The sequence below is a fragment of the Hippocampus zosterae genome, chromosome 19 (assembly GCF_025434085.1).
Source record: "Hippocampus zosterae strain Florida chromosome 19, ASM2543408v3, whole genome shotgun sequence".
Classification (NCBI taxonomy): Eukaryota; Metazoa; Chordata; class Actinopteri; order Syngnathiformes; family Syngnathidae; genus Hippocampus; species Hippocampus zosterae.
The window spans coordinates 7,443,749-7,470,251 of record NC_067469.1 but is presented as its reverse complement, the minus strand read 5'-3'; the positions used below and the strand labels follow the sequence as shown (position 1 = coordinate 7,470,251).

Genomic DNA, 26,503 nt, shown 5'->3' with positions numbered 1-26,503 from the left:
CCCAACCAGAAACAGCACGTTGCCATGACGACGGTGACAGTCCCCTGTCAAACTGGTTTCTTTGGCTGGCTTTTACCTTCCCGAAATATCATCATTTAATCTTGTGTACTTTACGTTACATCTTGTAGCGATGATTGACCTATTCTTCGTTTTTTGTTGTCGTAATTGCCACTTACACTACCTTTCAGCAGCTTGCCGATAAATTATGACATGTGTTGATGTTCATTACGTTGATGGCAGGTGTTCAAATTATACCCACTGTCAAGAAGTTCAGGACTAATACACGCGTTGAATTTATGAGAGAAGTGAAGCAATACAGCACGGGAGATGAACTAAACCGCTCCTCTGCTGCCCTCTGGCGGCTATAAGTGGTCAACTATTCCCCATGTTTGGCAACGCAGGAAATGCTCTCACCCTGATGTGTTTAATTTCCCAACAACAAATTCAATACATCTTTATTCATATCGCGCTTTAACAAGAGCGCAGCTGTTTAAAAAAAGCACTTTCAGGGATATTTAACATAAAATAACAAAAATAGAACAGAACATTGTCACCTAGGCCTTCTCCTTCTCCTTGATTCCTATTGGACAGGAGACTCCAGTCCCACCTAGCCCGCAGTAGCCGCCCGGGTTCTTGCTCAGGTATTGCTGGTGGTAGTCCTCGGCGTAGTAGAAGGGTTTACCTTCCGCGATCTCTGTTGTGATGCTTCCGAAACCTTCTTTAGTCAGAACCTGCACAAGCGCACACACACGCGGCAACAATCAATTTTCTTTGCGGGGTGCAAACTGTCCGGTTATCTACACCAAGGAGCCTCTGCTGTCATTATTAGCAAAACATCAAATTCTTCATTTCTGCCCAGTTAGACGAGGTCAAGGTTGACCATAAAACTATCCTATGTCTGGTACAAAACAAGATTTTATCAACTGTCTCGAGAGTGGCTTTTTGTAGATGAGATAGGACGTCACTTGTGAAGATGTATGAACTAACATGGACGCTGTGTGTTTATTAATTTGGGTGTAACACGACCCATTTGCATGTGTTAACATATTAAGATGCATCACAAAATAGTGGAATACAGATTGCATTGAAATAGTAAAATATGTTTTTAAAATGTGAGCTAATTGATTTGGTGTTGTTCTTAGTGGATGTAATTTTTTTTAAATCAATAAATCACTCTTTTTCGGCTTTGGAACCTTTTCTTGCGACGACCACAAATCAAGGCAACAAAAGCAACAAAAATGTATCACAATGTTGTCAGGAATGATTTGACACGTCAAATAAATAAATAAATGAACTCAATTTGTGTGTGTGTGTGTTAGTTTTGCAACTCAAGTGACTTCAGCGGGGGGGACAGATTTAGGACCCAGATGGTTTGGCAAGAGTGTGTGCGTGTGTGTGTGCATGTTTGCGATGGGCCAACTGCTCACACGCACGCATATACATGCATACACACAGATGGAAGCAGGAGGGGGAATTGAAAGGGGGCGGGGCTGTACAATCTGGTGATAAAAGAGAGGAAACCAAATGGCGACGCTCACCACATAGCCTCCTATCAATTTGACATCAAGTCATGACCAAACGATCCCAGAGTGGCAACGCAATGGGATCGGTCACCACAGACAATGTCGTGCGTACCTTCTGGTATTGATCCTGGGACGCGAGCGCCTCCTCAAGCTGCTGCTGGCCGCAGGCGTAGATGGCCGAGCGGTACGGCGTGCCCACGTCGTTGCCCTGACGCATACCTGGACGCGCACACATGATGGGTTTTTTTTTTCTTTTGTTCTAAAAAAAAAATCTTAAGAAATAACGTGTAGCATTGGGCGTGCATATCGTACCTTGCGTCGGGTCATGGCTTTCCCAGAAGACTTTTAGCAGGTTGGCAAAAGAAATCTGGTTTGGATAAAAGACCACCCGGACCACCTCGGCGTGGCCCGTCATGCCTTAACGCACGATCAAAGTTAGACTTATGTCGCATGAAGGTAAAGTAAAACGGCCGAATAAAAGTGTGTGTTTTGTGTGTACCTGAACACACTTCCTTGTAGGTGGGGTTAGGTGTGGAACCGCCGGCGTATCCAACCTGAGTGGAATAAACGCCTTTCTGGAGCCAAAACTTTCTCTCTGCCCCCCAGAAGCAGCCCATCCCTGCGGGACACCAACACACACACACACACACACACACACACATACACACAATTATGGGAAAAAAAATACAAGGAAACAAAAAAACCTCCATTTTGAATATACTATTGTGAGAAGATGTTTACTAGATCTTCGGATCGACGCTACTCACCGAAAACGACCATCTGCGTATCTTCTGGGAACGGTGGCGTGGTTCTGTTGCCGTTGACGTCGTGTTTGGCTGAAGAACACGTGAAGAGCGATTACACGCATGTACACAATTTGCATTATCCAAAAACACACACTGTTGTTGTACAATATATTGATTGTTACATTTCGACATTATCATTTACGTCGACGTGTTGCCTTGAGCAACTAGTGAAGACTGTAAGCCAAAACACACACATTTGTACACACACTGTGTTAGTTATGCATAAATTTCGCATTTATTTTCCGTGCTTGGATTTAATGTTTACCAGATTTATTTTTTTTCATATTTGTATTTTAATTTTTCATTTGCAAAATATTTTGTGTTTCAAATATAATATCCGGCTGTTTGTTTTGGTTTTTTTTTCTTTTTTGTTGCTCATATTTACTGAAGAAAATACCAACCACAAAAAATAATGTGCTTATAAATAATGGTAATCGTTATGAGTATCAAAATTTACATGTGTCTGGTGTGTGTTCCCAACATAAGATGCTTTATGACAAGCATGCACACACACTATGCATTAGTGCTGCTCTATTTCCATTCGGGCTTACGTGTGTGTGTGTGTGTGTGTGTGTCAGAATCGGCCAATGAGCATTGAGCAGAACAGTAGTTACATCCCAATCGACTTCTATTCATTTTTAAACATTTTAGGTTGTTCTAAGGCCGCCATGCACTGCTACACTACAGGGGGCGCTGGACTTTAGCCTGTTTTACTACCGCTTCCCTCCCTCCCCTCTTCCCCGAAATGGCGATGAGCTAATCCTACTGAGAGATGCTGCGTTGCTCTGTGAAAGTGCAGCCAATTGAAGCAATATTCCTGCCATGGCTGGGTTCTGTGTGAAAGGCAAAAGCAGATAAATGGATGCTCTTCTGTTCCGGCTGTGATGCCAGTGCACATCTATTCATGGAACGCCAACACTTAGTAGCCCCACTCGTACTGAAGAGGAGCGCGCCGCGGTGCCAACAGGAGCGGCTGCCAGATTAAGGCTGACAGCAGTCTTGTTGTTTCCTACACACTTGCACACACACACTTCCATCCAAAATACTAAAAATAAAGAGTACATATCCTGTACAAGCAGATGGATGAACGGGATGACAGTCCGCAACGTGTCAGCATTTTGACAACACTTTGCCAAGACGGTGAATGTGTCGTGATGTTGAATGCAGTTTATTATTTTTCTGTCTGTGTTAGCAAAGCTGATCATAAGTTAACAGTATTCCTAGCATTATCTTCTCATTATTTTCAATTAATGTTGGCTTATGCTGTCGATGTGGGAATGGGTGATCTTGCCGTGTTTGGCCTGGTCAGTAATTACTATCATGCATTAAGTGGAATTTTGGTGGCTTGGTGATGAAATGCTGAATCGACCAGCCACTGGTGGCACCTTAAATAAAATAAGTCGAATTGCTTCTACACTCTTTGGTTAAACCGAACCGAGTACAGTATACAACATGTCTCTCACCCTGCCTCACCCTGGCACCCAGATTTTGGCCTGGTTTACTGCCAATTCTCTCCGTTCACCAGTTCTCATTCTAGGCTTAGAGTTAAGGTTTGCAACTTGTATTGTATCTACGTCTATAAAATTTCATTACCGCAAGATATAGGATGGAAAAAAATGTGTCATAATTTTTGATCCATGGGTGAATTTGGACGAAAGCATGCCACTGACATGTTTCAGGCGGACGGATTCATGTTTCCTTTAAATAGTGGCTCAAGCACCACGGTAATGTATTTTTTTTAACACAACAACGCAAAAAAGTCATTTTCATTGTAAATCGAATTCTCGCCGTCAAGCATTGTTACTGTTTACACCTAAGCGAATACTTTGCGCATGCGCAGCATGTCTGTCGCGATTTAAACTTTAAAAACTAGGTTTTTTTCAATTATTTAGACATTATAAAGACTGTTGTTGGGGTTTTAAACCGTCCGTCTATATCTTAACTATATCCGCTTCAACAAATCATTGTAAGCGTGTTTCTTCCCGATACTGTAGTGAGCGAAATACGTGTCGTCATTCCGAAACTGAGCATGCTAATGCTAAGGCAGTGGTGACTTACCGGCCACTTTGATAGCTTCAGTCCGGCCGGGTAGCGCTCTATCCGGGCTTGGCATCTGAGTCTTGGAAGCCATGTCTCCCATTCGACCGTTGGCAAAATGTCGCCAAATCAGACTTAGCCTATAGGCAGAAGAGGAAACCATTGGGCTCGACAAGCCCTGTTAACCGATAACGCGGTTAGCGTAGCTACGCAACAGCCAACGCGTTACCCAAGTCACGCTTGTGCAACAACACGGGTTACTTCCCATGGATTAACAACACACACGACAAATTATGGAATTTCGTACTCCAATTACAATAAATATATTAAATACCTTCCCAGTGTGAATTATTGATGTCTGTGCTGCTTTTTCCGCAACATAAATAAGATCATACATACTTGACTTAGTTTTAGACTAATTAAAGTAATTTTGAAAAAACTACGTTTACAGGCCGACTTATTCACAGTGAACTATAACATCATAATCGAGTTGAATTGTAATGTTAATATGAATATTTTGTTCAAACGACAGTGTCGTGAAAGAATTCCTAATGGGAGTTCGGCTTTAATAGTCTAATGTGGTTGGCTGCACTCTGCAGAGCAGTAAATTCCGACGCCAGCTTCAAGCAGCTATACACATATTCTTAAATTACCTCTTCAAATATAATATTTTTTTAAAGTGAAGAATAATTACGGCTTGGCTTTGTAGGGTGTCCCTAATAAAGTGGCCAGTGGGTGAATTCGGGACATTTCGTGAAATTGAGTCTTCTGTGTTGTTCGGAACGACAGAAAGTAAAAAGTGTCTCCTTAATGATCATGACATTTCATGCCGTGTGTGGCTGCAGTGGCGCAGTCCGCCTCCCATCAGCCAGTCTGCAGGCTTGACGGGGGGTGGATGCAAGACGAGACCATGTGGACCACTGCTTGTCCTTTTTAATTCACGTTTGAGTGACTAAAACGACGATGCCGGCGGGGGGGAATGTGCGTTGCAGTGAAACCAAATTGCAGTCTCCTATCTCTACACACCTCAAGTCCTCCACTCAATAGCAAAAACAATACACAGCATCCCCTTTTTTTTGCGCCATCGCTTTCCTCACATCAGTAGCTCTGAAAGGCCACTGAATATTTTACTGTGTCATATTTTGGGGTCACACGCGTTTCCATGGCTATTTAGCTCCTATTTGACTTGCTCGTGTTAACACACACACACGAAATAGACTGGGCCCTCATTGAGCTGGTACAGAGGAGGATGCAAAGGGGGAGGAGGGTGCAGAGCTGGAGGCTGAGGATGTAACAGAGGACCACCCCTACCCACCCTCTCTCCATCTGACTGCGCCCAGCTCCTCATCATCATCCTTCATCCTCATCCTGCTGCAGCCTCACGCGCCCCTAAAAACATGTTAGGATCTACTATTCTCGTTGGAATGCCTCGGGAGCTTCCCTGGACTCAGTTAGGGATTCGAGAACGACAACAACTAAAGGATGCAGGTCCGACGTCCACATCTTTGCCCCCCTCTCAGCATCCTCAACTCTCCCACCTCCCACCCTGCGCAGGGCTCCAAGGACCGGGTTGAAGCGCTCGATCGTCGGACACAAGACTACCCAGCAACGGCCTCCACTCCCATCGCTTTCAAAAGGCATCCATGCGGTAAAAAAAAAATAAGACAAAAAACGGGAGGGGGGAATCAAAACGTCTTGTTTCCATTGTACTTGATGTTGATGATGATGCAACCATATTTCAATATTTGTCTTTCTTAAACCTTAATTTTAGAGCTGCGCCTTACGAATAATAAAAAAAAAGACGCAATGTGGGGTTGTGCTGTGCATGCGCAACTTGTACGAGACTGCGCATACGCCCTCGTCCAAAAGAAATGCGAGCTACTGAATTACATTGAACGCACCGCAAGGGCCATTTAACATCATTTCATCGCCAAAACCAGACCTGCAATTTGCGATTCTGTTATAATCTAATTGATTTCCATGGTTGTCAGGTTTATGCACGACCCCCACAAAAGGCAGGCAAGCCCCCCCCCCCCATCTCCGCTCCCTCCCTCCCCCCTTCTGCAATTGAAGCTGCTGCACGCTATCTGGGTCATTAGCATGTGATACTGCAGTTTCATTTGCTACAAAAATGCTGCAGGAAGTCCGTTTTTTTGGCGGGGGTGGGGGGGGGGGGGGGGTGACATGGGCGATGATGTCAAGTCCCAGCATCAGCATCATCGTTTCCAGCCCCCCGCCACACACACACACCACCTCCCTCCCATCACCACCCCTGCAGCCCAGCCATTAATGCAGCGCTCTATAAGAAGGTGCATTATGGCTACTGGATAATGGAGGCTGAAGGTTTTAATGGGCCAAAGTGCTGCCTTAAGGGCCATTCCGCTGCTTTTCACCTGACGCCTGTACACAAAAACCTGCAGCGTTTGTGCTCCGCGCCGCATCGAATGCCAAATCCGGGGTCGAAAGACGTTAATTTCACACCCGCGGGGGGGTTCTCGCGACTCTTGTTGCCATTGACATGAAAGGATGGGATTTCGAGACTGAAATGAGAATGGACCGCATTAAAACCAGCTCAGCGTTAATTCTTCGTTTGACTTGTGCGGGTGCTTTGTGCAAACACTGAAAATATTTGGCGCGGTAGTCACAAGGTCAAAAGTGAAGGTGATGGGGGTGAATGCAAGGAGGGATGCGCTGGAATTAAAGAGTGTACAATGTTGGTGGTGGGTGGGGAGGGGGGGCTGCAGGAAAAGTAGGCCAGCCGATGCAGTCGGCAGTCACGTGAAAAGTGGGTCGTCTCTCGTCGTGTTCACAGCGGACCTTGATTTAAATGTCCATACAATTAAGGCACGCGGTGAATGCCAAGAGAGAGGCCTAAGAACGACAACAGCGCATTCGTAGCATTTCACATACACACACATGTATGCATGTAACCGAACGGATATACTCAATTCGGCAAGTCAAGATTTTGATTCATAATTTGAAAATATTTAGGATGGTTTCCATGTTTTTCTTCCCTCAATGGGCACGATCTCGCTCACACCAAAATGGAGGGCAGCCCATTTGCGTGGTTTTACTCATTTGGAGCTCACAATACAATGTTTGGGTCTTCACGGGTGTGCAACCTTTTGAGCACAAAAGTGACATTACAATTTTCAAAGGGACAGACGTGCATCGATGCGGTCAGAAATATGTCTTGGGGATTTTTTTTTTTATACTTAGAGCCTACATTAACAAAATGTATTGTCATTTTTAATAAACAAATACACAAATATTGAATACAATACACTAAAAACATTCTTTGTACAGTATGTCGATATTTTAATGTCCTTAAATGTTTGAATACAAAATAAAGGAAAAACTACATTTCATAATTTCTTTTCAGGGCTGGAAGGCAAAAATATTGCAAGAAGTATCGCAAGATTAACAACATTTCATGTGGCATGTGAAGAAAAAATATAAAATATTTTTTTTAAATCCCTGCTATATTTTTACAATTTGTTTGGGTTTGTAAATTGAAAAAAATTAATGCATTTCTTTGTGTTCACTTTTAATGCTACATGTAACTGGCTCCACAGTGCCTCCAGTGGTTATATTGATAACTACACAATTCAAGTCTAATTGGTTCACTCGCTTCAGTCTGTCGCGAAAAAAGTATTTGCTTCAAAAATCCTTCATCCAAAACTGTTTCCTAATAATAGAAAACACAATTTGAGTCATTACTTTTTTTTAATTAAAAAAAATATGCCATGTGTATGTGTAAACCTGGGTTATTAATTTTGTGTTCAAAGCAAAATGCTCATACATTCAGTTCAAGTTCTGAATTTGTTTGGTGCGCAAATTGCCTCTTTTCAATTCAATGTGGGGGTGAGGGGGATACTTATGATTTATTGTGTTTGTTTGACCAAATAAAAAGACCCCTGATACATAAACAGCCAACGACTCTTTTTTTCTGTGTGCCACAAGGAGCAAAGACATCAAAGCACATTGATATTTTGGTCCAACTTTTGAAAAGAAAAATAAAAAAAGGTGATGATGCCATCGCTAGCAAGAAAGGAGGAGCCCTTCTCCTGAGAGAGGGAGGAATGTGTTTCCTAGCGACCGGATGGGGCGATTCAGAAGAAAGCAAAACTTAAGTCGGATGTAAGTCGATTAAAAAAATATATATATCCTGAATCTATTCGCAGCTAAATCGTTGAAAGCGACATTAACGAGGACTTTTTGGCGAATTGGTTTCACCTAGAAGAATATTCTCAAGGTTAAAAACATCATGTCAGAGTTATTCCCTTGAGGATTTAACATTCAAGCAGTCGCCATTGCGTTATGAACGCACACACAAGGAAAAAAAAAAAAATCGACGATCGTCACAAGAGCAGCGTCAAGATGAAAGTTTCATTGAACCACGACTACATTCGGGTCATTTCAAAAGTGAACAGACTCGCGGACTCTGGAGCAAACAAAATAGATCGGAGATCATTTATATTGGAAACTTGATCCCCCCAAAAAAACGCAACCTACAAAAAAGAATCGCGAGTAATATTAAGAATAAATAACTCTTGTTTTGGAGCTGAAGCCCTATTTTAGAATTACCGGGAATGAAATGAGGTCGCTGCTATTCCAGGCTAAGAATCCTGTGAAGAAAAAAAAATACAATGGAAGTTCGTCAAACAACAACAACAAAAACTGCATTCTGAGCCTTGCAATAAAAAAAAACTGCAAGTAGAAATCTTGAGAACCTTCCGCGGTTGTCAGTGGAAGGAGAATCCGGCTGCAGGCAGGCCGCCGCACCATTGGCTGATGAACTTGAGGACGTCCTGACACTCCGGACTATGACTCGTCTAATTAAAAAAAAAAAGCATGATTTGAAATGAATGACTGCTGCCCCGTTTTTGAAAAAGGCTCACGATCGTTTTAAAAACACGCTTCATGCCCTTCGAAAACGTACGCGTTTGCTCATCTGACCTTCGCTCACCTTGGTGGTCATGAGGAATCGATTCCAGTCTTCTTTGTTGGCAGCTTTTCCCGCCGACGAGAACTCCATTTTGTTTCTTAAAACGGGATAGCCTGGAGGTGGGAAGACATTTTGAAGAGTTGACGACTTGGAGCCGATGGATGAAACGTTTGCGCGTTTGCCGTGTTTTACCGGTGAGAACGCAAGGCGGCGAGCGAAGGCCGCTGTTGGAGTCCACCAGCGATGCTTCGTACGAGTTCCTCTCGTCTCGCGGCAGGACCTGCTCCAGGCGACCGTACACGGCCACCGTCAGGACCCAGTTGCGGATCTCCTCCCGCTGCGGGTCCTGTAAACCCGCACGCACACTTTAGAAGTGGGGGGAAGGGCGGGAGAGGGGGGCATGAGTGTGTCGGGGTGGTGTGGTCCTTACAGGAACACAAGGCTTGGGGGGAAGGGGAACTTCAAAGGGGATGTCGGTGTCGGTGAAATCCGAGTGATCAAGGGAGTCCAGCGTCCCATCGGTGATGGCCTGGCACAAAGCAGTCCACGTAAATAACAAAAGCGTAATTCATCTTATTTGATGTTTAGTTTGACAGTCAACTCCAACTGGAGGTTGCAGTAAACAACCCAGAGCCTTTTTTTTCTTCTAAAGTTGTTAAAGTTCTGCCAAATTGCTGCTGATTTTACAGATTTGCAATTTTTGTTTGAGCGAATATTTTGCAAAGAGGAGCCTCACGTCACACACGTCCAGGAAGTGGTTGAGAAAGATGAAGGCCATGTTTTCCCAGCCGGCCGCCTGAAAGGTAACAAGGAGCAAAACGTGTAAGCGGGGAAGAAACCTTTGAGAGAAATGTAGGGACACACTCACCCTGCAGGCCAGGCCGGCCTCGTAGAAAGCTCGGTCTGCAGGGACCATGTCGGTGTGACGTAGCAGGGACACGGATAGTTTGGCCGAGATGCTCGTCTGCAAACAACAACCTTTAGTGGGTTTTTTTCCCCCTCCTATTTGTTTCTCATGTGACTAATAGAAATCAAGAAAGAGGATATCTGACATCGCAATTTCGTGCAGATGCTGTGAAAAGATGAGTGGTGCAGAGCTCGGCAAGTACTGACATTTGCGATCATGAGTCCTGTCATATTTGGTGGATTAATTTCGCCAGTTTTTTTATTTTTAGTATTCATTTTTTCGATTTATGTAATAAAATAAGTGTAAAAACTAAAATTAAATTAATCATAAAATAGTTTAAAAAAATAGACCAGCATTGAAATTGAAAAAAAAAAATCAAGGCTTTTTTTTTTTACTTTATTGAAATTGACATGCCATAATATGTTTTTATATTTCATTCACAAGAAAACATTTTACCGATGGATTTATTATTTTTTTATGTGTATTTTATTTGATTAAAATACAAAAAAAATACACTTTGAGAGCCAAAAACAATACATACTCATTGAGCAATTTTGTTTTATGTTGAATTTTTGGGACATCGAACTCTTTCCAGCATTATCGCCCAAATTCTTACATTTTTGTTCCCCAAAAAATTGTTTCACGTACCAGCTCCTCTAACCCAGCGACAGCGGCTCTGGTGGCGTAGTAGTGCGAGATCAGCAGCATCCGCTCAAAGTCCTCGTGGGCCGCAGAGCTCTCACCTGCCGACTTGGACAAGTTCTCACACTGAAAAGAAAAGATGTGGGACGCTTGGACTCATTTCTCAAAACGATGACAACTGCTGACTTGCTCGGCTGCTACCAGCTGCAGCAGAACGTCGCGGAGGTCGGCCCACGTGCGGTACGAATCCGGAGCCTCGGGGAGGTGGAGCATATCGAGGAACAGCCGCTTGTAGATGTTGAAGTTCTGCGGAGAAGACAACGAACGGGTGAACGAATGAAGCAACTCGCACAATCCGGCTTATTCTTTTTTTTTTTTTTTTTTAAACCTGCGGGTTAGGCGGCGCTCCGTGTTGCACGTAGAGCTGCAGCGCCTTGGGAGCGCAGCCCTCCTTGATGAGATGCGTGGCGTACAAGGCCACGTACTTGTGAAGGATCTTAAAGTTCTGAAATAAACGGCAAGTTGGGTTACTCCCGCGGACGAGCCACTTGCCGCGTCGGCAATCTTCGGTTCACCTGCTTGGATGCCGTGTCCAGACATTTGTCCCACTGGCCTCTCTCGGCGTACATGTCCAGAGCAGCCATGACGTCGATGCCCACCAGCTGAATTGGGGGGGGGGGGGGGGACACACACTGGTTAGTTACTTTGTAAAGCTTATTCTTGTTTTTTGTCTTTTTTTTTAACAGTTCCACCCATCCATTCATCCATCCATCCATTTTCTAATCCGCTTTATCCTCACAAGGGTCGTGGGGGGTGCTAGAGCCTCACCGAGCTGTCTTCGGACAGTAGGTGGGGGACATCCTGGAATGTGGGAGGAAACTGGAGTACCCAGAGAAAACCCACACAGGCACGAGGAAAACATGCAAACCCCACACAGGAAGTCCGCAGCGGGATCGAACCCACGACCTCTGCACTGTAAGGTCGATGCGCTAACCACTCGTCCACCGGGCCGCCACAGTTTCACCCCTCACCCAAAATACATTGAACCTTAAAACAACTCCGTCTTTCAACCCTTTCATGCACTCTGTAACCTGATAACCTGACAGGCTGTCCACGCTGTCCCTGAAAGGGTTAACACAACACATCCCAACAGAACATGGGGCAGAGCGTACTTACGGAGTCAACTTTGCCCTGGTTCTTTAGGTGTTCCTTGTATTTTTGGTCCACGTAGCTCTCGTACCTGTGGGCGATCGAGAGAGTGCGTGTGTGTGAGATCGACAGAGGGTATGAGAGTGAGAAAATATGTGGATCATACCTGGGCTCCAGCTCCTTGGCCACCCTCTTGGCTTTGCTCCACTCCTCGCCCTCCATGAGGACATCGATGGCGTCCTTGATCTGGCCCACGTGTAAGTACTGCTCGGCGGCCTGCATTGTGACGTGCAGATACATTATTAAAATTTTAAAAATTAAATTAAAATTTAAAAAAAACTTTCAAGGTGTGCGGATGTGTGAGGGGGACCCACAGTGTTGTACTTCCGGAGCTGGGCCAGGCGAGGTCCAACCACCTGAACCACCTTCACGGCTCGTTCCTCACCCAGGAACTTGATTGACAGCTCGGCGGCCTGGGCCGCACAACAAAAGGCTCAAATGCATGACAAGCTCAAACACACACACAACATTCACATTTGCTTTACTAAACATGACAAACAGGTCAGTCAGTCACATTTGAACCTCGTCGATGGGAGTCAAAAATGCTTTTCAAGCTGCGCGGCAGGAAAAAAAAAACCAAATGAAACAAACAAAAAAAAAAAGCTCCAGAATTTTTTTTTCCTTCCGTTTTGTCCATACGCAAATATTTTTTTGTCGTCAATTTTTTTTGCTGTTACCTTGATCCAGCACTTCTCCATCAGTGCGGCGTTGGGGTCGTCCTTCATCTTCAGGTAACATTCCACCGCCCGGGAATATTCGCCCGACTGCTCCCACTCCCGAGCCTGTTCCAGTAGACCCTGAACACCTCTGGAAGGACGCGCGCAAAACACATCAACGGCGTGGTTAACTAGTCCAGTTGACATCAAGTTTGATTTGCATCTGCGCTCACGCCGGCCGAGCTAGCATGCAAGCCATGATGAGCAGAAGCCATATTGGGCCCTAACGTGAACGGAAGAGAAAAATAAAGTCGATACAAGAGTTTGGGAGTTTGTGAAAAGGAAATCACTGCCTACTTTCGTGGGAGAGCTGACGCGGAGGCATGAGACGCACAAAAATATCCAATATTAATAACATAGACACACAAATCCCCGCACAAATCCCCGCCGTCCCCTAAAACCTCCGTGATCGACTTGGGACCAGTCCGTGGGAACCCCCCTGATGTAAATGCTCAAACATCAGTTCACATAAGTTTCCACTTTTTTTTTTTTTGACTGAAACTGAGACGCGAATGGAGAAGAAAAGAAAATACTTGGCATTGTTCATCCTTCAGATAACCTCTTCGTTCCTTTTAAGAAGGCGGAATGCGCCGCATGCCAGAGAAACCAAAATCGGCAAGCGGAAGTATTCAGTGGTGACTCGCTTCAACAAAAACACACAAAAAAACAGCCATCTTCCTCCACGGTTTCCATGGGTAACGTTTGATGTTTTCTCCCACCCGTCGTCAAGGGGAGGCGAGCTGCCAAGTTATTGCCAGTTGGGCCGAGCTGCGGCTCTGCGGCTTTGTGCGTGCGGGATACTGACGCTCGTTCTTTCTCGTCACCCCCGGAGACTCAAATTCTTTTCAAGTCAACGTCTCTCGGCGTCATTAGACGTTGGGGGTTGATGATCGGATGAATCCTCGGTGAATAAGAGCAGATGTTTTTGCTCCATGGCAACCGGAGAGTGGGGGGTGTGGGGTGTCAGCGGAGGAACTGTGACTACGTTTACTATAATGCCATCCGAATTGGTGGAGAGTGGCAGAAGATATGGCGAAGTCCTCAGCAGCTCATTATTTTGTGTGACGCTAGTTGGCTATGCTAGCTGGCTACACTCGCTGGCTATGCTAGCTGGCCAAGCTAGCAGGCTAGATGGCCAATGCGACCAAAAGCGCCATTTTGAACACCATATTTGAGTAGTACAGGAGGAAAAAAAAAAAAACAAGAACAAAAAATGTGGATACGTGCCGATACTGTTTTTCTCAGTGAATCGAAATACTGGCAAGGGGGTGTGAATGGTGATTAATGAATAGACAGATGTTGACTATTTCTCCCGACGTTTGTAGGAGGCCCTCACCTCATTCCCTTCTTGGTGGCCTCTTTCTCGTACTCCTCCTGAAGAAAGGAGAGCTTGTTGGGCAAGTACTCCTTGCAGATGCGCATGGCGTCGCTCCACATGTCCGCGTCCTGAGCAAACACAACAGGAACGCGTCAATGCCGCTCGGACTTTCAATTCTGGGTCATGTCACCAACTGAAAGATTCTGGGAGTCCCTTTTATGTCCGCTAAGCTAATAGCAACTAGCATAAGACTCCATATTCTCAATTGGAACTATTTAATGGATGCTTTTTTATTCTGTTGGATGTGGATGAAGGTACTTTTAGGTTTTATGCCCCGCCCACACAGTATTTGCTCGTCTCTGCCTGGCAAATACGACAATATGCAACTCGATGGACTAAACTGGATTCAACGACATCCACGCACACATTTGTGCACCAAAAAAAAAAGTAAAAGTTGAGTAAATTCCACCTTATAGTATTTGACAGCCAGGTCGGATCTCTCGGCTCGGAGCAGGAGGGCTTCGGCCTTCTGGTAGTCTTTCTGTTCAAAACACAACTTGGCGTGTCCCACAAGAACCTCCGGGATGCTCTCTGGATCATGGCTCTCGGCCACGCGCTGCGCGTTGATCCAATCTTTGTTGTGCGCGTACCTGGAAAGTTACAGAAACTCGCTGACTTTTTTCTTATCGCCTTCATATGCCAAATGTGATAGGCGGAATTTTATTCCCAAAAAAATGTCTTATGTCTGCTTTGCCGTGTCATTCAGGTGGCTAAATAGGATCTGCTCGTACTTACATGTGCACAGCTTCTTTGGGCTTTCCCGCTTTAATGAACTCCTGCTCGGCCTCTGAAAACTTGCGCTGGAGAAAAAAAAAGGGGAGCCTTTAGTAGTAGCAGGACAGAGATTTAACTCATTCAGTACCAGCCAATTCTGGACCAAGTCTGAAAAGACGTTTAAAAACGTCTTTGGGAGTGAATGAGTTCATGTCGTAGCTTCACGTGTACCTCATCTTCCAGGTACATGGCGTGCTTTAGGTGGATCTCGGGTATCTTCTCCTTGCTGGAAAGACGAGCCAGTTCGAAGGCAAAGTCGAATAAGCTACGAGAGCAAAACAGAAACGCATTGTTTTATTTTTTGGGGGGGGCGGGGGGTTCGTAATGAGTCTGCCGCACGTGTCGGCATGGCGCTCACAAGCTGTTTGACGCCGACTCGATGCCGTATTCCAGTAGGCCAAACTTGATGAGCAGCTTGACTGCCGCCTCTCCCCCCAGACTCCGGGCCCACAGGTAGCCCACCTGCTTCTGAGCGTTGGGGCCGCCGTGGCTTTTTGCAATCTGACACCCACAAAAATAAAAATAAAAATACAGAAACTGGGTCACTTGGATCACAAGGCACCACTGTTTCTGCGTGTAGTGTCGCAAAAATGTGTACCCTGTACGCATCCTCCCACATGTCATGAAGTCGGTACATGTTGACGGCAGCTTTCCAGTCTTTAGCCTCCATCAGGTGATGTTCCGCTTCTGAGAACTTGGCCTCAGCTTCCAACTCCTGCAGCCCGCCCCCCCCCAAAAAAACACAGCGTTGTAACAAAAAGTTTTTATTAGCCCTGGATATTTGTGAAGCTCACCTTAGCCAGGTGGAGGTGCGTCTCGGTCAGCAGGTCGGGATGATGTTTGGCCACCAGGCGGACCACGTCGTCGAACATCTGCTTCTTCTTGTACATAGTGATGGCCAGGTCCGTCTGGTTCACTGTGGAAAACAATCTGAGGGAAGACGATCATTACGATTAGAAATTAACTCACTGCGTTTGGGTTTGGCATTTGATGAGGGCAGCCAGACAAAAATCGCACATCTTGAGAGTCACTTGGGGGGGAAAAAAAAATGAGCTGAAAACAGCCGCTTCAAACCAACATGGCTGACTACCTCTCAGCCTCCTTAAATTTGCCGTCTCGCTCCATCTCCTGAGCCCGCTTCACGTAAAGCTCGTTGACTTCCTCCTTGCTCATGCATTTCAGCGCCAACTGTGTGTCACCAAAAAAAAAAAAAATAATTATAATTAAAAAAAAAAACTTCATCTTTATTGCCACCAATGACATTCATTCAAAAGATGAACGAGCAATACCTTGTGCGCTTGCTCCCAGCACCCCGCAGCCGTGTACATGTCAATGGCGTCCTTAATGTGGCCCGCTTTGATAAACAGCTGCTCGGCCACCTACGGAATGTAAACGTATGAAAAGAAAACTTAAAAATGAAACATTTCTGTTTTATAAATTGCAAATTAGCTCAGCTAATTTTGAATTTTATGCCAGATCCGCTCCGGGTTGCTTTGCTAACAAATTTAATTGCAAATGCTAATTTAGCATTTTGAGCTAATCACTGTCAAATCTCATTTAAGGCTCCTCGATCTTCATTTATTGAGTTTAACGATCAGCCTTAAATTCATGTCACACCAATCCGGTTTTGATCCAGATCTGATCCACATTGAACATTTACATTTCATGTAATCTCTCTTGTAAATTTTTGGGGAAAATTGTTATGAATCAGAGGTTGTTATTTATCAGATATTCCCAGGAGGAAGATGTCATGTGAAAACAGGTTTGCTCCAGATTGCACACGTTTAAATTTCAGTACAGAACGGAAAACGTGCTGACGAAATAAAATATAAACAGTTCAGAAGTAGGCATGACGCGGGTGAAGTTTTGTTCTCACGCGAACGCCAAGTTGGATGAACTCGTGATGGAACGATACGAGAAATCAATGCAGCAAACGCGCATTTTTGCGCTTGTGCCAATTAAAAAGTGTCACGTCATCCTTTCCCTGACAGGTGCGCGCACGCGCGGCTTTATTGTTCTAGTTTGCAGAGAAGCACACTTTTCCCGCAGGCGGCAGCGAGCTTGTTATCTTAATGACTTTGCCAGAATGTGCCCGTGGAGCAAACGGTAACGCAAATAGACAAACTATTTTCAGCCATGCAGAGGCGGCTCCGGTGAAGCTGAGCTCATCACAACCGGCGTCCTGCGACGCTTTTATTCCTCTCTTTTGCCTCATCTTGTTTCCGCTCTCTCCGTCAGCGATTATTCACACCGCTGTGACAAACTTGCGAGAAACGCGCAGTTGAGCCCGGAGGCTGTCGACATGTTTGAATTATTACAATGGCAGTTAACATTAGCGCTTTGTTACACAAACAAAATTAAAACTGGGGGGTGGGGGGGGGCGGGTGAATATGATGCCAAGTAGTTCCTTTTTGCACTCACCTCCATCTCCTGCATGGAGGCGTAGTGCTGAGCGATCTTTAGGCAGTAGACGGCGGCCGCCGGGTCCTCGTTAAGCTCCAGGATGTGGACGGCTTTCTTCCACTGGCGAGCTGCGATGGCCGCCTCCACCGCCTTGATGGAGCAGCTGCAGTGAGACGGAGGGGTTGGAGCAATGTCAAAGTGTGTACGGGTTGTGCAAGGAAGCATTTTGAGAATCTATAAAGGAAGAGAATGTATGGGCCAATGATCATCAACAAAAAAATATATTTTAGCAGTTGTAGTTTGCAGTCCCAATCAGTGAGTGGATAAGATGGTGCACATATTGGGCCAAACAATGCATTGGTTGCCAGCCAATGGTAGTGTATGTTTAAAAATAATAATCATTATAAAAAAAAACAAAAAACAAATACATGGGATGATGAGCTTGGAAAAAATATATATAATAATCGGTTATTAAATCTCAATATTGAATAAGGGGATAAAAAGTAATTCAGGTCTCATACAAAACCTCTCAAGTGTGAGGCACCGTGGCCAGTTTGTTCCTCCTCACGATGCTAAATTGGGCAACCAAAAGTTCTCCCGAAAACTGCAAACTACAAGCATTAATGTCCATCGTTTTTTTTTCTCTCATCCTCCCAGCTCTCCATCTGGCCACAAAAGTTCTCTCTCTTCACTTCAGACCACTTTACCCGGCCTCGATGAAGTGTGTGATGGCGGCGTCCATCTGTTTCTGTTGGACCAGGTAGTCCCCCCAGGCCTCCTCGAGTTTCACCACCTCGGCGGGAAAGGAGTGGCGAGCCAGCTCCACGGCTGTGCCGCGCAAGGAACATTTGGAGAAAAACATTCCGCCATTTGCGTGCGCCCGTGTGAGAGACGACCGACTGACTGCACCTTTACTGAAAGCGGCTCCTTTGCAATAGCACTCCAAAGCTCTCTGGGGGTTGCGCGTCTTCTCGTACAAGTCGCCAGCCTAAAATAAATACAAAAATAAAACATATATTTTTTTTCCCTCCAATGGGAAAATAAAGAAATCCACCCATCCATTTTCAGATAGGGTCACAAGGGTCGCGTGGCGTGGCGTGGCGGAGCCTATCCCAGCAGTCTTTTGGCAGTCGACGGGGGACGCCCTGAAATGGTCGCCAGTCATTCGTAGGGCACACAGAGACAAACAAACATTTGCGCTCACATTCACACCTCGGGGACAATTTAGAGTGTTCCATTAACCCGCCATGGATGTTTTTGGAATGTGGGAGGAAACCCGGAGGATACCCGGAGAAAACCCACGCAAACTCCACAGGGAGGCCGGAGCTAAAATCAAACCCTCCACCTCTGCACTGTGAGGCCGACCCGAGAACCAATCGACCACCCGGGCCGCTGAAATAAGTAAAAAATAAACAAAAAAAAACAATCATACATTTTACAATTGGGGCGGCCCGGTAGTCCAGTGGTTAGCACGTCGGCTTCACAGTGCAGAGGTACCGGGTTCGATTCCAGCTCCGGCCTCCCTGTGTGGAGTTTGCATGTTCTCCCCGGGCCTGCGTGGGTTTTCTCCGGGTGCTCCGGTTTCCTCCCACATTCCAAAAACATGCATGGCAGGCTGATTGGACGCTCTAAATTGTCCCTCGGTGTGAATGTGAGCGTGGGTGGTTGTTCGTCTCCGTGTGCCCTGCGATTGGCTGGCAACTGATTCAGGGTGTCCCCCGCCTACTGCCCGAAGACGGCTGGGATAGGCTCCAGCACCACCGCGACCCTGGTGAGGATTAAGCGGTTCGGAAAATGGATGGATGGATGGATGGACATTTTACAATTGGAAAAAAAATCTACAAAAATCAAGACACCTGGGAATTGTTTTGAATTCGCAGCCGACTTTGTCCGAGAGGCGATTTGCGCCCTGACCGGGTCGCCTTTTCCGCAAATGACTTAGTATGAGCTCAAATCGTATTTATGGCTTATAACGGCAGCTGTTGCTTGGTGTCGACGTAAATTGATTCCATCCCGGTGCGATTACATTTTTTTTCCAGGGCGACAAGAGAACAACATCAAGGATCAGCACCCGGCTACCTGCTCGTAGTACTCGGCCTTGACAAGGCTGGCGGTGATGCGGCTGACGGAGTCGCCGTTGTTGGTGATATTGGGCCGGCTCATGGCCAGGCGGGCGGCTTTCGCCGGCAGCCCCGCCTTCAGGTACAAGTTGATGGCACCCTGGTCGTCTCCCTCGCCCTCCTTCACCTCGCCGGCCTTCTCGTGCTGGCCCGTGTCGGTCAGCCACTGGTAGTAGTTCCCACGGAGCGTCTCCAGTTCCGGGTGGCCCTTAAGTTTAGTCAGCGAAATACAAGTCAAAGCCAGTCGGCAGCAGCTGGATCCGAGTCCATCGGGACCGAGCGCTAAGCCTACCTTGGCCTCGGCCACGGCGATGCATTTGTCCCACATGTGGAGCTCCTGGTACATCTCGATGGCTTCATCGATGGCGTTCTATGACATCACACGACACCAGGGCGTCACGCCTCGGACTGACTCGCTGTTCTCGAGTCTTCCGAAGGAGCCGTGCTAGCAAACCTGCTCCACGTAGTGCATCTCGGCCAACTCGATGTTCTTGTCCAGCATGGCCATGCGCACTTGAACTTGGTAGAACATCATGCCATCACCGCCCTGGACACACGACGACATACATGACTTAAGCTTTGGGAAGGCAGGATTTTTGGGGCCGCGTAGCGAACGAACACACGCGACAGGTACCATTTCCCTTGAAACCTTCTCGGCTATCTGGTTTGTTTGGTGGAGGTAGCGAAGAGTGGAGACGTCACCCAAGGCGGCGAAACACCTTTCCGCAATGTGCACTTGACGGGCTTCGAGAGCCAGATTGCGGAGTGTTTTCCACATGGCCTCGGTCTCAGGTGACATCTCCAGAGTCTCGAGGAAGGCCGTGACACTGCGGGCAAATGCAAGCAAAACGCACGTAGCTGAAGCTACGGGTGAAAGGCTCTCGAAAAGACGTACGGCGAGCGAGCGAGCGTACGCTCCATAGTCGCCGTAGTTGACCGCCGTGCCAAACTCGATGAGGCTCTCATCGAGGGTGTACGTCACCGTGTTGACGCCTTCGGTCACCAACACGTCCGTCTTGCCATCCGCTCTTTCCAGATCTTTGATGTCACCCTGCCAGTCAGAAAGAGAAGACGGAGGAAAGGAGATAGGTTTTTTTTTTTCCCCCAACAACCACACGGTGGGATATTTTAACTCATTCACTCCCAAAGACGTTTTTAAACGTCTTTTCAGACTAGGTATAGAATTGGCTGGTACGGAATGAGTTAATCACCGTATTATTTCTTAACTGCAAAAATGAATGTGGCAAGATCGAACGTCATTGAGCACATTCTGGTGTGCATGAGTTGGCCACCGGGGGCAGTATGATTAAATTGTAAACAGCGATTCATCCTCACGTTCACGCTTATGACCGAGTTAAAGTCCCGATGCGATTCCTGTCACCTTGATGGGGAACATGGTGATGCTCTCGGGGCTGTCGATGCTGTACCAGATGCACAGGTTTCCGCGGTTCTGGGCCACCACCACGTCACTGCCGGGCACCCACTGGACGTAGGAGCAGAAGCTGAGCAGCGTGCTTTTGATGCCGCTGTCAATGTCATAGAGATGAAGCTGCAGAGGGAACGGCAAAATGTCTTAAGTTGTACGTAACGGGGAAACTTGTCGACCGTCTCCTAAACGCGTCGCTCGCATCAGCCTGACCCGCAGCTTCTTGTCGCGGAAAAGCAGCTTGCAGCCCGTCTCGTTCAGCTCCAGCCAGTCGACCTTGGAGTCGTGGCTGATGGTTCCCAGAGTGCAGCCGGCCTGCAGGTCCACTGAAGAGAAACGGGTGCATCTTTAATCAGATGGATCTTCTCTCTCGTTCAAGCTGACCGTGGGCCACGAGATGGGAGAAACTCGCACATACCAACAGCGATGGTCTTCAGGTCAACGAGGTAGGCAAGCTTTTTGTTGTCTTGGGCTCCTTTGTGCTTCCTCTCGTTGATGCGCACGCTGAACCACATGGACATGTCAGATACGAAGCTTCCATACTTGCACAGAAAGTGTCACGGCTCATTTTGTGTCCTCATTTTAGAAAATATATTTTTGATGTGGTGTTCTTTGACGCTAAATAGAGATGGACATTGACCCCAAGAAAAACCCAAACTTGAATCCTGAGGTTTCTGCACTATTTCTTTGGAAACAGGTTTACAACGCCATCTAGTGTACAAAAGGGGAAGGACAACTTTTAATTTTAAAAATATTACACGCCGCTTCCCTGTACATCATGTGCCCTCGCATCACACTCGTAAACATATTACACAATCAACTTGTCTGTTGATTTTTCACATCTATGGCGGATGTTAAGTCTAACACGTTTTAAAAGTGTTAAATTCTTCAAACTACATCCCTACAGGACAATTACGACATTTGTGAAGTTATTTTTAAAAAAATATATATTTTTTTTATGTTTTATTAGTAGGAAAGTACCTGATGAGGTGAGGGCTCATAAATTCAGTTCTGACGGAACTCAGCACCTGGTTGTCACCGTACTCCACCAGGCTCAGCTCGCCGGCATTGAAAATCATGCACACCTGCAGCAAAAAGCAATTAAATCAACTCTTGTGTGACTCAAGTGATTATTTTTTTGTCTTTGTTCATAAAAGTTAACAGCGGCTATTTACCGAGTCATTTTCAAAAAAGAACTTCTCGTTTCCCCCACCGCCGGGCCACGGCACCTGAAAAAGAAGGCAAATGAATTAGAGAAGCCAAAAATAAAAAATAAAAGTGAATTCTTTTTCTGCACAAAGTAAAGCGCGTTACCTCGCTGAGCTTGTTGGCCAGCATGTCACCCAGCAGGAGGGTGTCGGACGTGTGGGCCACCAGGTAGCGGTCCTTGCCCATGATCTTGACTTCCTCTATCTCATAGCCGTAATACGACTTGAGGACCACCTGCGAGCTCGTCGACAGGTTCCTCACGATTACCTGGAAGGGGGTCGGGGGGGGGAATCCAAGGACCGGTGAGCTCAAATGCGGCGCATCAATTTATGGATTGCACATTTTTTAATTGACCTGCACTGTTTATTCAAAAATAAATCCACGACAATAAAAATATTTGTCAAATGAAATGCGGCGATTATTTGTGCATACATATGAGAGAGAGTAGAAAGAGCAGTCCTTATTGTGTGATTTATATTTATGTTCATCATGTTATTTTTAGCTGGCCATTTGGATGAAAAATATTTGAATGTGAAATCAAGTCATGTGGCAAGATTTTTTTCCCCCCCACATCAAGATTTTTTTTCTAAATACGTTTGTGTTTTTTGTTTGAATGTTTTATGGGCGGCATGGTGACGAAGCGGTTAGCGCGCCCGCCTCGCAGTGCAGAGGTCATAGGTTCGATTCTGGCTCGAGCCTTCCTGTGTGGCGTTTGCACATTTTCCCCCGTGCCTGTGTGGGTTTTCTCCGGGTATTCCGGGTTTCCTCCCACATTCCCAAAACATCCGTTGCGGGTTAATGGAACACTCTAAATTGTCCCTGAGGTGTGAATGTTTGTTTGTCTCCGTGTGCAACCAATTCAGGGTGTCCTCCGAATATGATTAGATTTTAAAAGTTTTGTATTTTGTGCGCCCTGCTAATCCAGGGTGAGCGAACCGAGACGTTCGCCACCCGCTGTACCTGGCTCAGGCCCACGTAGGTGACTTCAAACTTGTTCTTGTAGATGCTCCTCCTCAGGCAACAGTCGAAGAGCTCCACCCCCCCACAAAGCGTCCCCTGCCAAAACAACATGCACGTTCTATTCACTGTTTCCCCCCCCAACATAAAATGACCTCACAAGGCTGAGTATTTACAGCACAAAGCCGAGATCCGTCCCTCTTCCAGGCCAAGCTGGTGATGGTGTAGAGGTTGGCGATCTCTTTCGACTTGGCCTCGTCCCACACGCCCCTCCGAGGTGCCCAGTTGAACACCCGAAGCCTGGACAGGACATGGCACAATTTGCATAGAAGCTTTGCCATTTCGAAAAGGGAAAACTAACTTGATAAAAATGATCACAGTGGTAAGTCCAGTCCAGTAGCGACTCGGCTATGTTTGCCCCGCCCCCACAACCTGTCGAAGCTGCCCAGTACCACCGACTGGCCGCTGGGACTGCTGGCGGCTACGGTGAACTCTCTCTCGCTGCGGTCGCGGCTGTAGTCGAAGGTCTGAAGGATTTGACCGTCGCGGCTGTAGGCCACCACTTTCTTGTCGCAGCCTCCCACCACCACGCTGTTGGCGCCCCAGGCGAGGGCGTACGGCGGGCACACATGCGTCAAAAGCTTCCCCTGCGGAAGTAATTGAAATTCAAATTTGCCTTGAGAAAAATATTGATGAGATCTTTTGCTCAAGTGGTACCTCGTGTTTTGACTTGTCCACCTATCAGCAAAAAAGTTGAAGCTCACCTGAGATTCACCTGAGCCTTCGTCGTCAAAGAAGTAGCGAACAACATTCCCGTTTGCGTGGCCACACAAGATGCCTTTCCCAGAAACACTGAGCAACAAGACAACAAAAAACAAAAACGCATATTAATCACGATTTTTCCAAAAGGATTTTCGGGGGGTAATAAATAAGAATAAAAAGATTTACTTGGACGCCAACGAGACCACACAGGACTCTGTGCCATAGATGGGCGACGACTTGTTTGTCTGAACGTTGGCGAGGCGAACCTGTGAAGCCGCACCAATATTCAGAAACAGGATTACTAATCCTGGCCTACGTCTATCATAAAAACAGACAATTTGTTCCCTGCTGTAAAATTTGTGTCAATGTCACTCTTACCTTTCCATCCATTAAACCATAAACGATAGCATGCTCTGCAGGCCAGAGCAGGCATGTCACAGAACTCTGAAAAACATCATCATTCATAATTAAGGATCCCCCCTCTACCGTCACCCGTTGTACACACATGCGCATATTGTTATTAAGAAAAGGAACGAGTAACACAAAAAAGAAACACAATGAATCTTACTGTCTGGATAAATTTGTTGCAAATGGTTTTCTTGTCCCCCCTGCAAAGCAGAGAATTGTTTAAGTACATGCACAGAAAATTTGACACATTGACGTGATGTTACCAGTCCTCTCCGATCCTGTACACATAAATTATGTTGTCCGACTGGCCTATGGCGATCCTGGTGGAGTCGGGTGAGAACGCCAAATCGTTGACCACGTAGCTCTGCTTCCCGTACTGACAAGACAACACCGTTCAGCTGTTAAGCATTCATTTGACCCGTTTGGTAATGCGAGTTGAACTAGCCAGTGTGTGTATATTCATGTTGTGAGAGCAAACAATAAGGTGGCAACAGGTGATAAAAGGATACCTTGGAGTCGATGGGCTTAGTAGAGAACTTATCCCTCCTCTCACCCTGCTCATCGTAAAGCAGCACCACTCGATCCACAGTGCAAACAGCAAGTTTGCTGTTATTCGGGGCCCAGGCCATGCAAGTCACTTTGGCCGAGGCCTCCTGGGGAGATAGGAAAAAAAGGGAAAAGATTATATTACGTTTCAGTCAACATGCTATTTAACAGTTTTAAATGTTGAAAGTATTGTCCTGTTGGCTCAGGAAGGATTTATCATTAGCACCAACACTAAATATTAATGTCGATTTAAGCCTTGGCTGGCAAGGTAACTCGGCGGTGGCCTCGGCCATCCATTATGGAATTGTCTGCTGGTCAGGCAGCATCTCAGCCCGGGACAGAAAGAGACTTGAGCGACTGGTCAGGAAGGCCAGTTCTGTCCTGGTTGCTCCCTTGACATTCTGGAGGAGGTGGGCAACAGAAGGATGCTAACTAAGCTAAAAGCTATGATGGCCAGTCCCTCCCACCCCCTCCAGCCCGCCCTGACAGCACTTGGTAGCTCCTTCAGCCAGAGACTGTTACACCCGCGCTGCAAGAAGGAGAGATACCGACGCTCGTTCCTACCGACTGCTGTCAGGCTGATGAATAAAAAATAACAATCATAATAATAATAATTAAATGATGTGAAGGAAAATTGTACATAGTACTGCGATTTATCCATTTGTGTTCATATTGTATTTAATTGAAAGATGTTTGTTGTTTTTTTTTCTCTTTCTCCTTTCTTCTTTCTACATACATTCTTGCTGCTGGAGGCTGTAAATTTCCCCAGTGTGGGACGAATAAAGGATATCTTATCTTATCTTAATGCAGGGAGTGCAACACTGTTATTTGACAGAACATCTGAAACAAATTCTAATAAGAAAACCAAATTACAATCGTGATCAAACACGAACATTCGTGGATGTTTTGAAGCAAAAGACTGAATTTTCCACTCGTTCGCCATTTTCAAATTCAAAATTCAGGGCACGGTTTAGCATCGTCTAACTTAGCTTCTTACCTGAGGTGTTAAAAGCGTCTTGAGATGTTTCAGCTGCATGTTTAGACGTCAGGCGTAAGCTATCGCAAACCGAAATAGCGTCGATATAAATATATATTTTTTCTGTACTTAGTTGCTTTGGAGGACAAGCTTCGGGCTAACATCTTGCAAAGTCAACAATTTGGAGAGCAAACAGCAAGCTCGGGCATCGGTCGCTGCGATAGGGGAGGCTGACTTCATGGCTGACTTCGCTTGTCCACACCATTTTGCTATGGGAACAGTCGCATTCTTTATGACGTCAACGTGAACCTTTTGAGAAGGAATGGGGATTGTCGTCATTCTGTCAAAAGAAATCTACTGAAACACCGACCATAGAAGAATGATAAACTAGTGCTTTAGGCGATACTTGTTGTCTTGAATATTCGGTGAATTTTTAAAATAACAGTTTGTCCCCTTCGAAAAGATAAACATCCGGGCTCTGTTCTCTGTCGCTGAATGATGACGTTTACAAGAACGCAAATCGGGCTTCTTGAACAGTAAACAAACTGATCTCCTTAGTTACCGTTCGGACGGGGACTTGTTGTGCCTTTAAAGCACGGAAATTCAATTCGGATGAGTGTCTTTGTCGTATTTAAGATGAAAGTACATGTTCACTTATATTCTGAATAAAGTGGTCGTTCAATCGGTGATGTTTCCAAACATGCTAAAAAGAGAGTGAAGTGGGCCGCAGATCAAATGTTTAAAACAAAATTGATG

General features: G+C 46.0%; 2 protein-coding genes and 2 long non-coding RNA genes across 6 annotated transcripts in view; 2 read left to right on the top strand and 2 right to left on the bottom strand.

The window, feature by feature from the left end:
- Positions 1-1,299, top strand: part of LOC127592222 (uncharacterized) — a 193,646-nt gene extending 192,347 nt beyond the window's left edge. For both annotated transcript variants that reach the window (XR_007960084.1, XR_007960082.1), the window contains exon 2: positions 487-1,299. This is a non-coding gene — a long non-coding RNA (uncharacterized LOC127592222). The remainder of the gene's footprint in view (positions 1-486) is intronic.
- Positions 424-4,619, bottom strand: msraa (methionine sulfoxide reductase Aa). Its single transcript, XM_052052780.1, has 6 exons — positions 4,388-4,619; positions 2,291-2,359; positions 2,023-2,142; positions 1,836-1,940; positions 1,636-1,742; positions 424-731 (listed from the first exon to the last, which is right to left on the bottom strand). The coding sequence occupies exons 1-6, from the start codon at positions 4,527-4,529 to the stop codon at positions 555-557; spliced, it is 720 nt and encodes a 239-aa protein (XP_051908740.1). The 5' UTR covers positions 4,530-4,619; the 3' UTR covers positions 424-554.
- Positions 4,620-5,848: 1,229 nt separating this feature from the next.
- Positions 5,849-7,834, top strand: LOC127592219 (uncharacterized). Its single transcript, XR_007960079.1, has 2 exons — positions 5,849-6,014; positions 7,749-7,834. It is a non-coding gene; the product is annotated as an uncharacterized LOC127592219 (long non-coding RNA).
- ift172 (intraflagellar transport 172) lies at positions 6,530-26,047 on the bottom strand. Of its 2 annotated transcripts, XM_052052703.1 has the most exons (48): positions 25,769-26,047; positions 24,735-24,878; positions 24,489-24,601; positions 24,386-24,425; positions 24,196-24,261; positions 24,004-24,083; positions 23,820-23,907; positions 23,488-23,702; positions 23,232-23,355; positions 23,059-23,154; positions 22,204-22,365; positions 22,065-22,118; positions 21,871-21,974; positions 21,308-21,393; positions 21,103-21,215; positions 20,845-21,012; positions 20,378-20,514; positions 20,098-20,290; positions 19,918-20,010; positions 19,756-19,833; positions 19,423-19,671; positions 18,253-18,331; positions 18,051-18,171; positions 17,362-17,506; positions 16,230-16,319; positions 16,031-16,128; positions 15,735-15,870; positions 15,539-15,655; positions 15,299-15,441; positions 15,112-15,205; positions 14,902-14,966; positions 14,576-14,756; positions 14,125-14,234; positions 12,750-12,879; positions 12,387-12,485; positions 12,179-12,288; positions 12,040-12,103; positions 11,439-11,525; positions 11,252-11,368; positions 11,065-11,169; positions 10,870-10,989; positions 10,183-10,278; positions 10,051-10,110; positions 9,745-9,843; positions 9,507-9,660; positions 9,336-9,427; positions 9,100-9,201; positions 6,530-8,994 (listed from the first exon to the last, which is right to left on the bottom strand). In XM_052052703.1, the coding sequence occupies exons 1-47, from the start codon at positions 25,805-25,807 to the stop codon at positions 9,112-9,114; spliced, it is 5,244 nt and encodes a 1,747-aa protein (XP_051908663.1). In that variant the 5' UTR covers positions 25,808-26,047; the 3' UTR covers positions 6,530-8,994; positions 9,100-9,111. The 2 variants fall into 2 exon arrangements, with proteins under 2 accessions (XP_051908663.1, XP_051908661.1); XM_052052701.1 differs by having other exon boundaries at positions 6,530-9,201.
- Between the last annotated feature and the right edge of the window lie 456 nt (positions 26,048-26,503).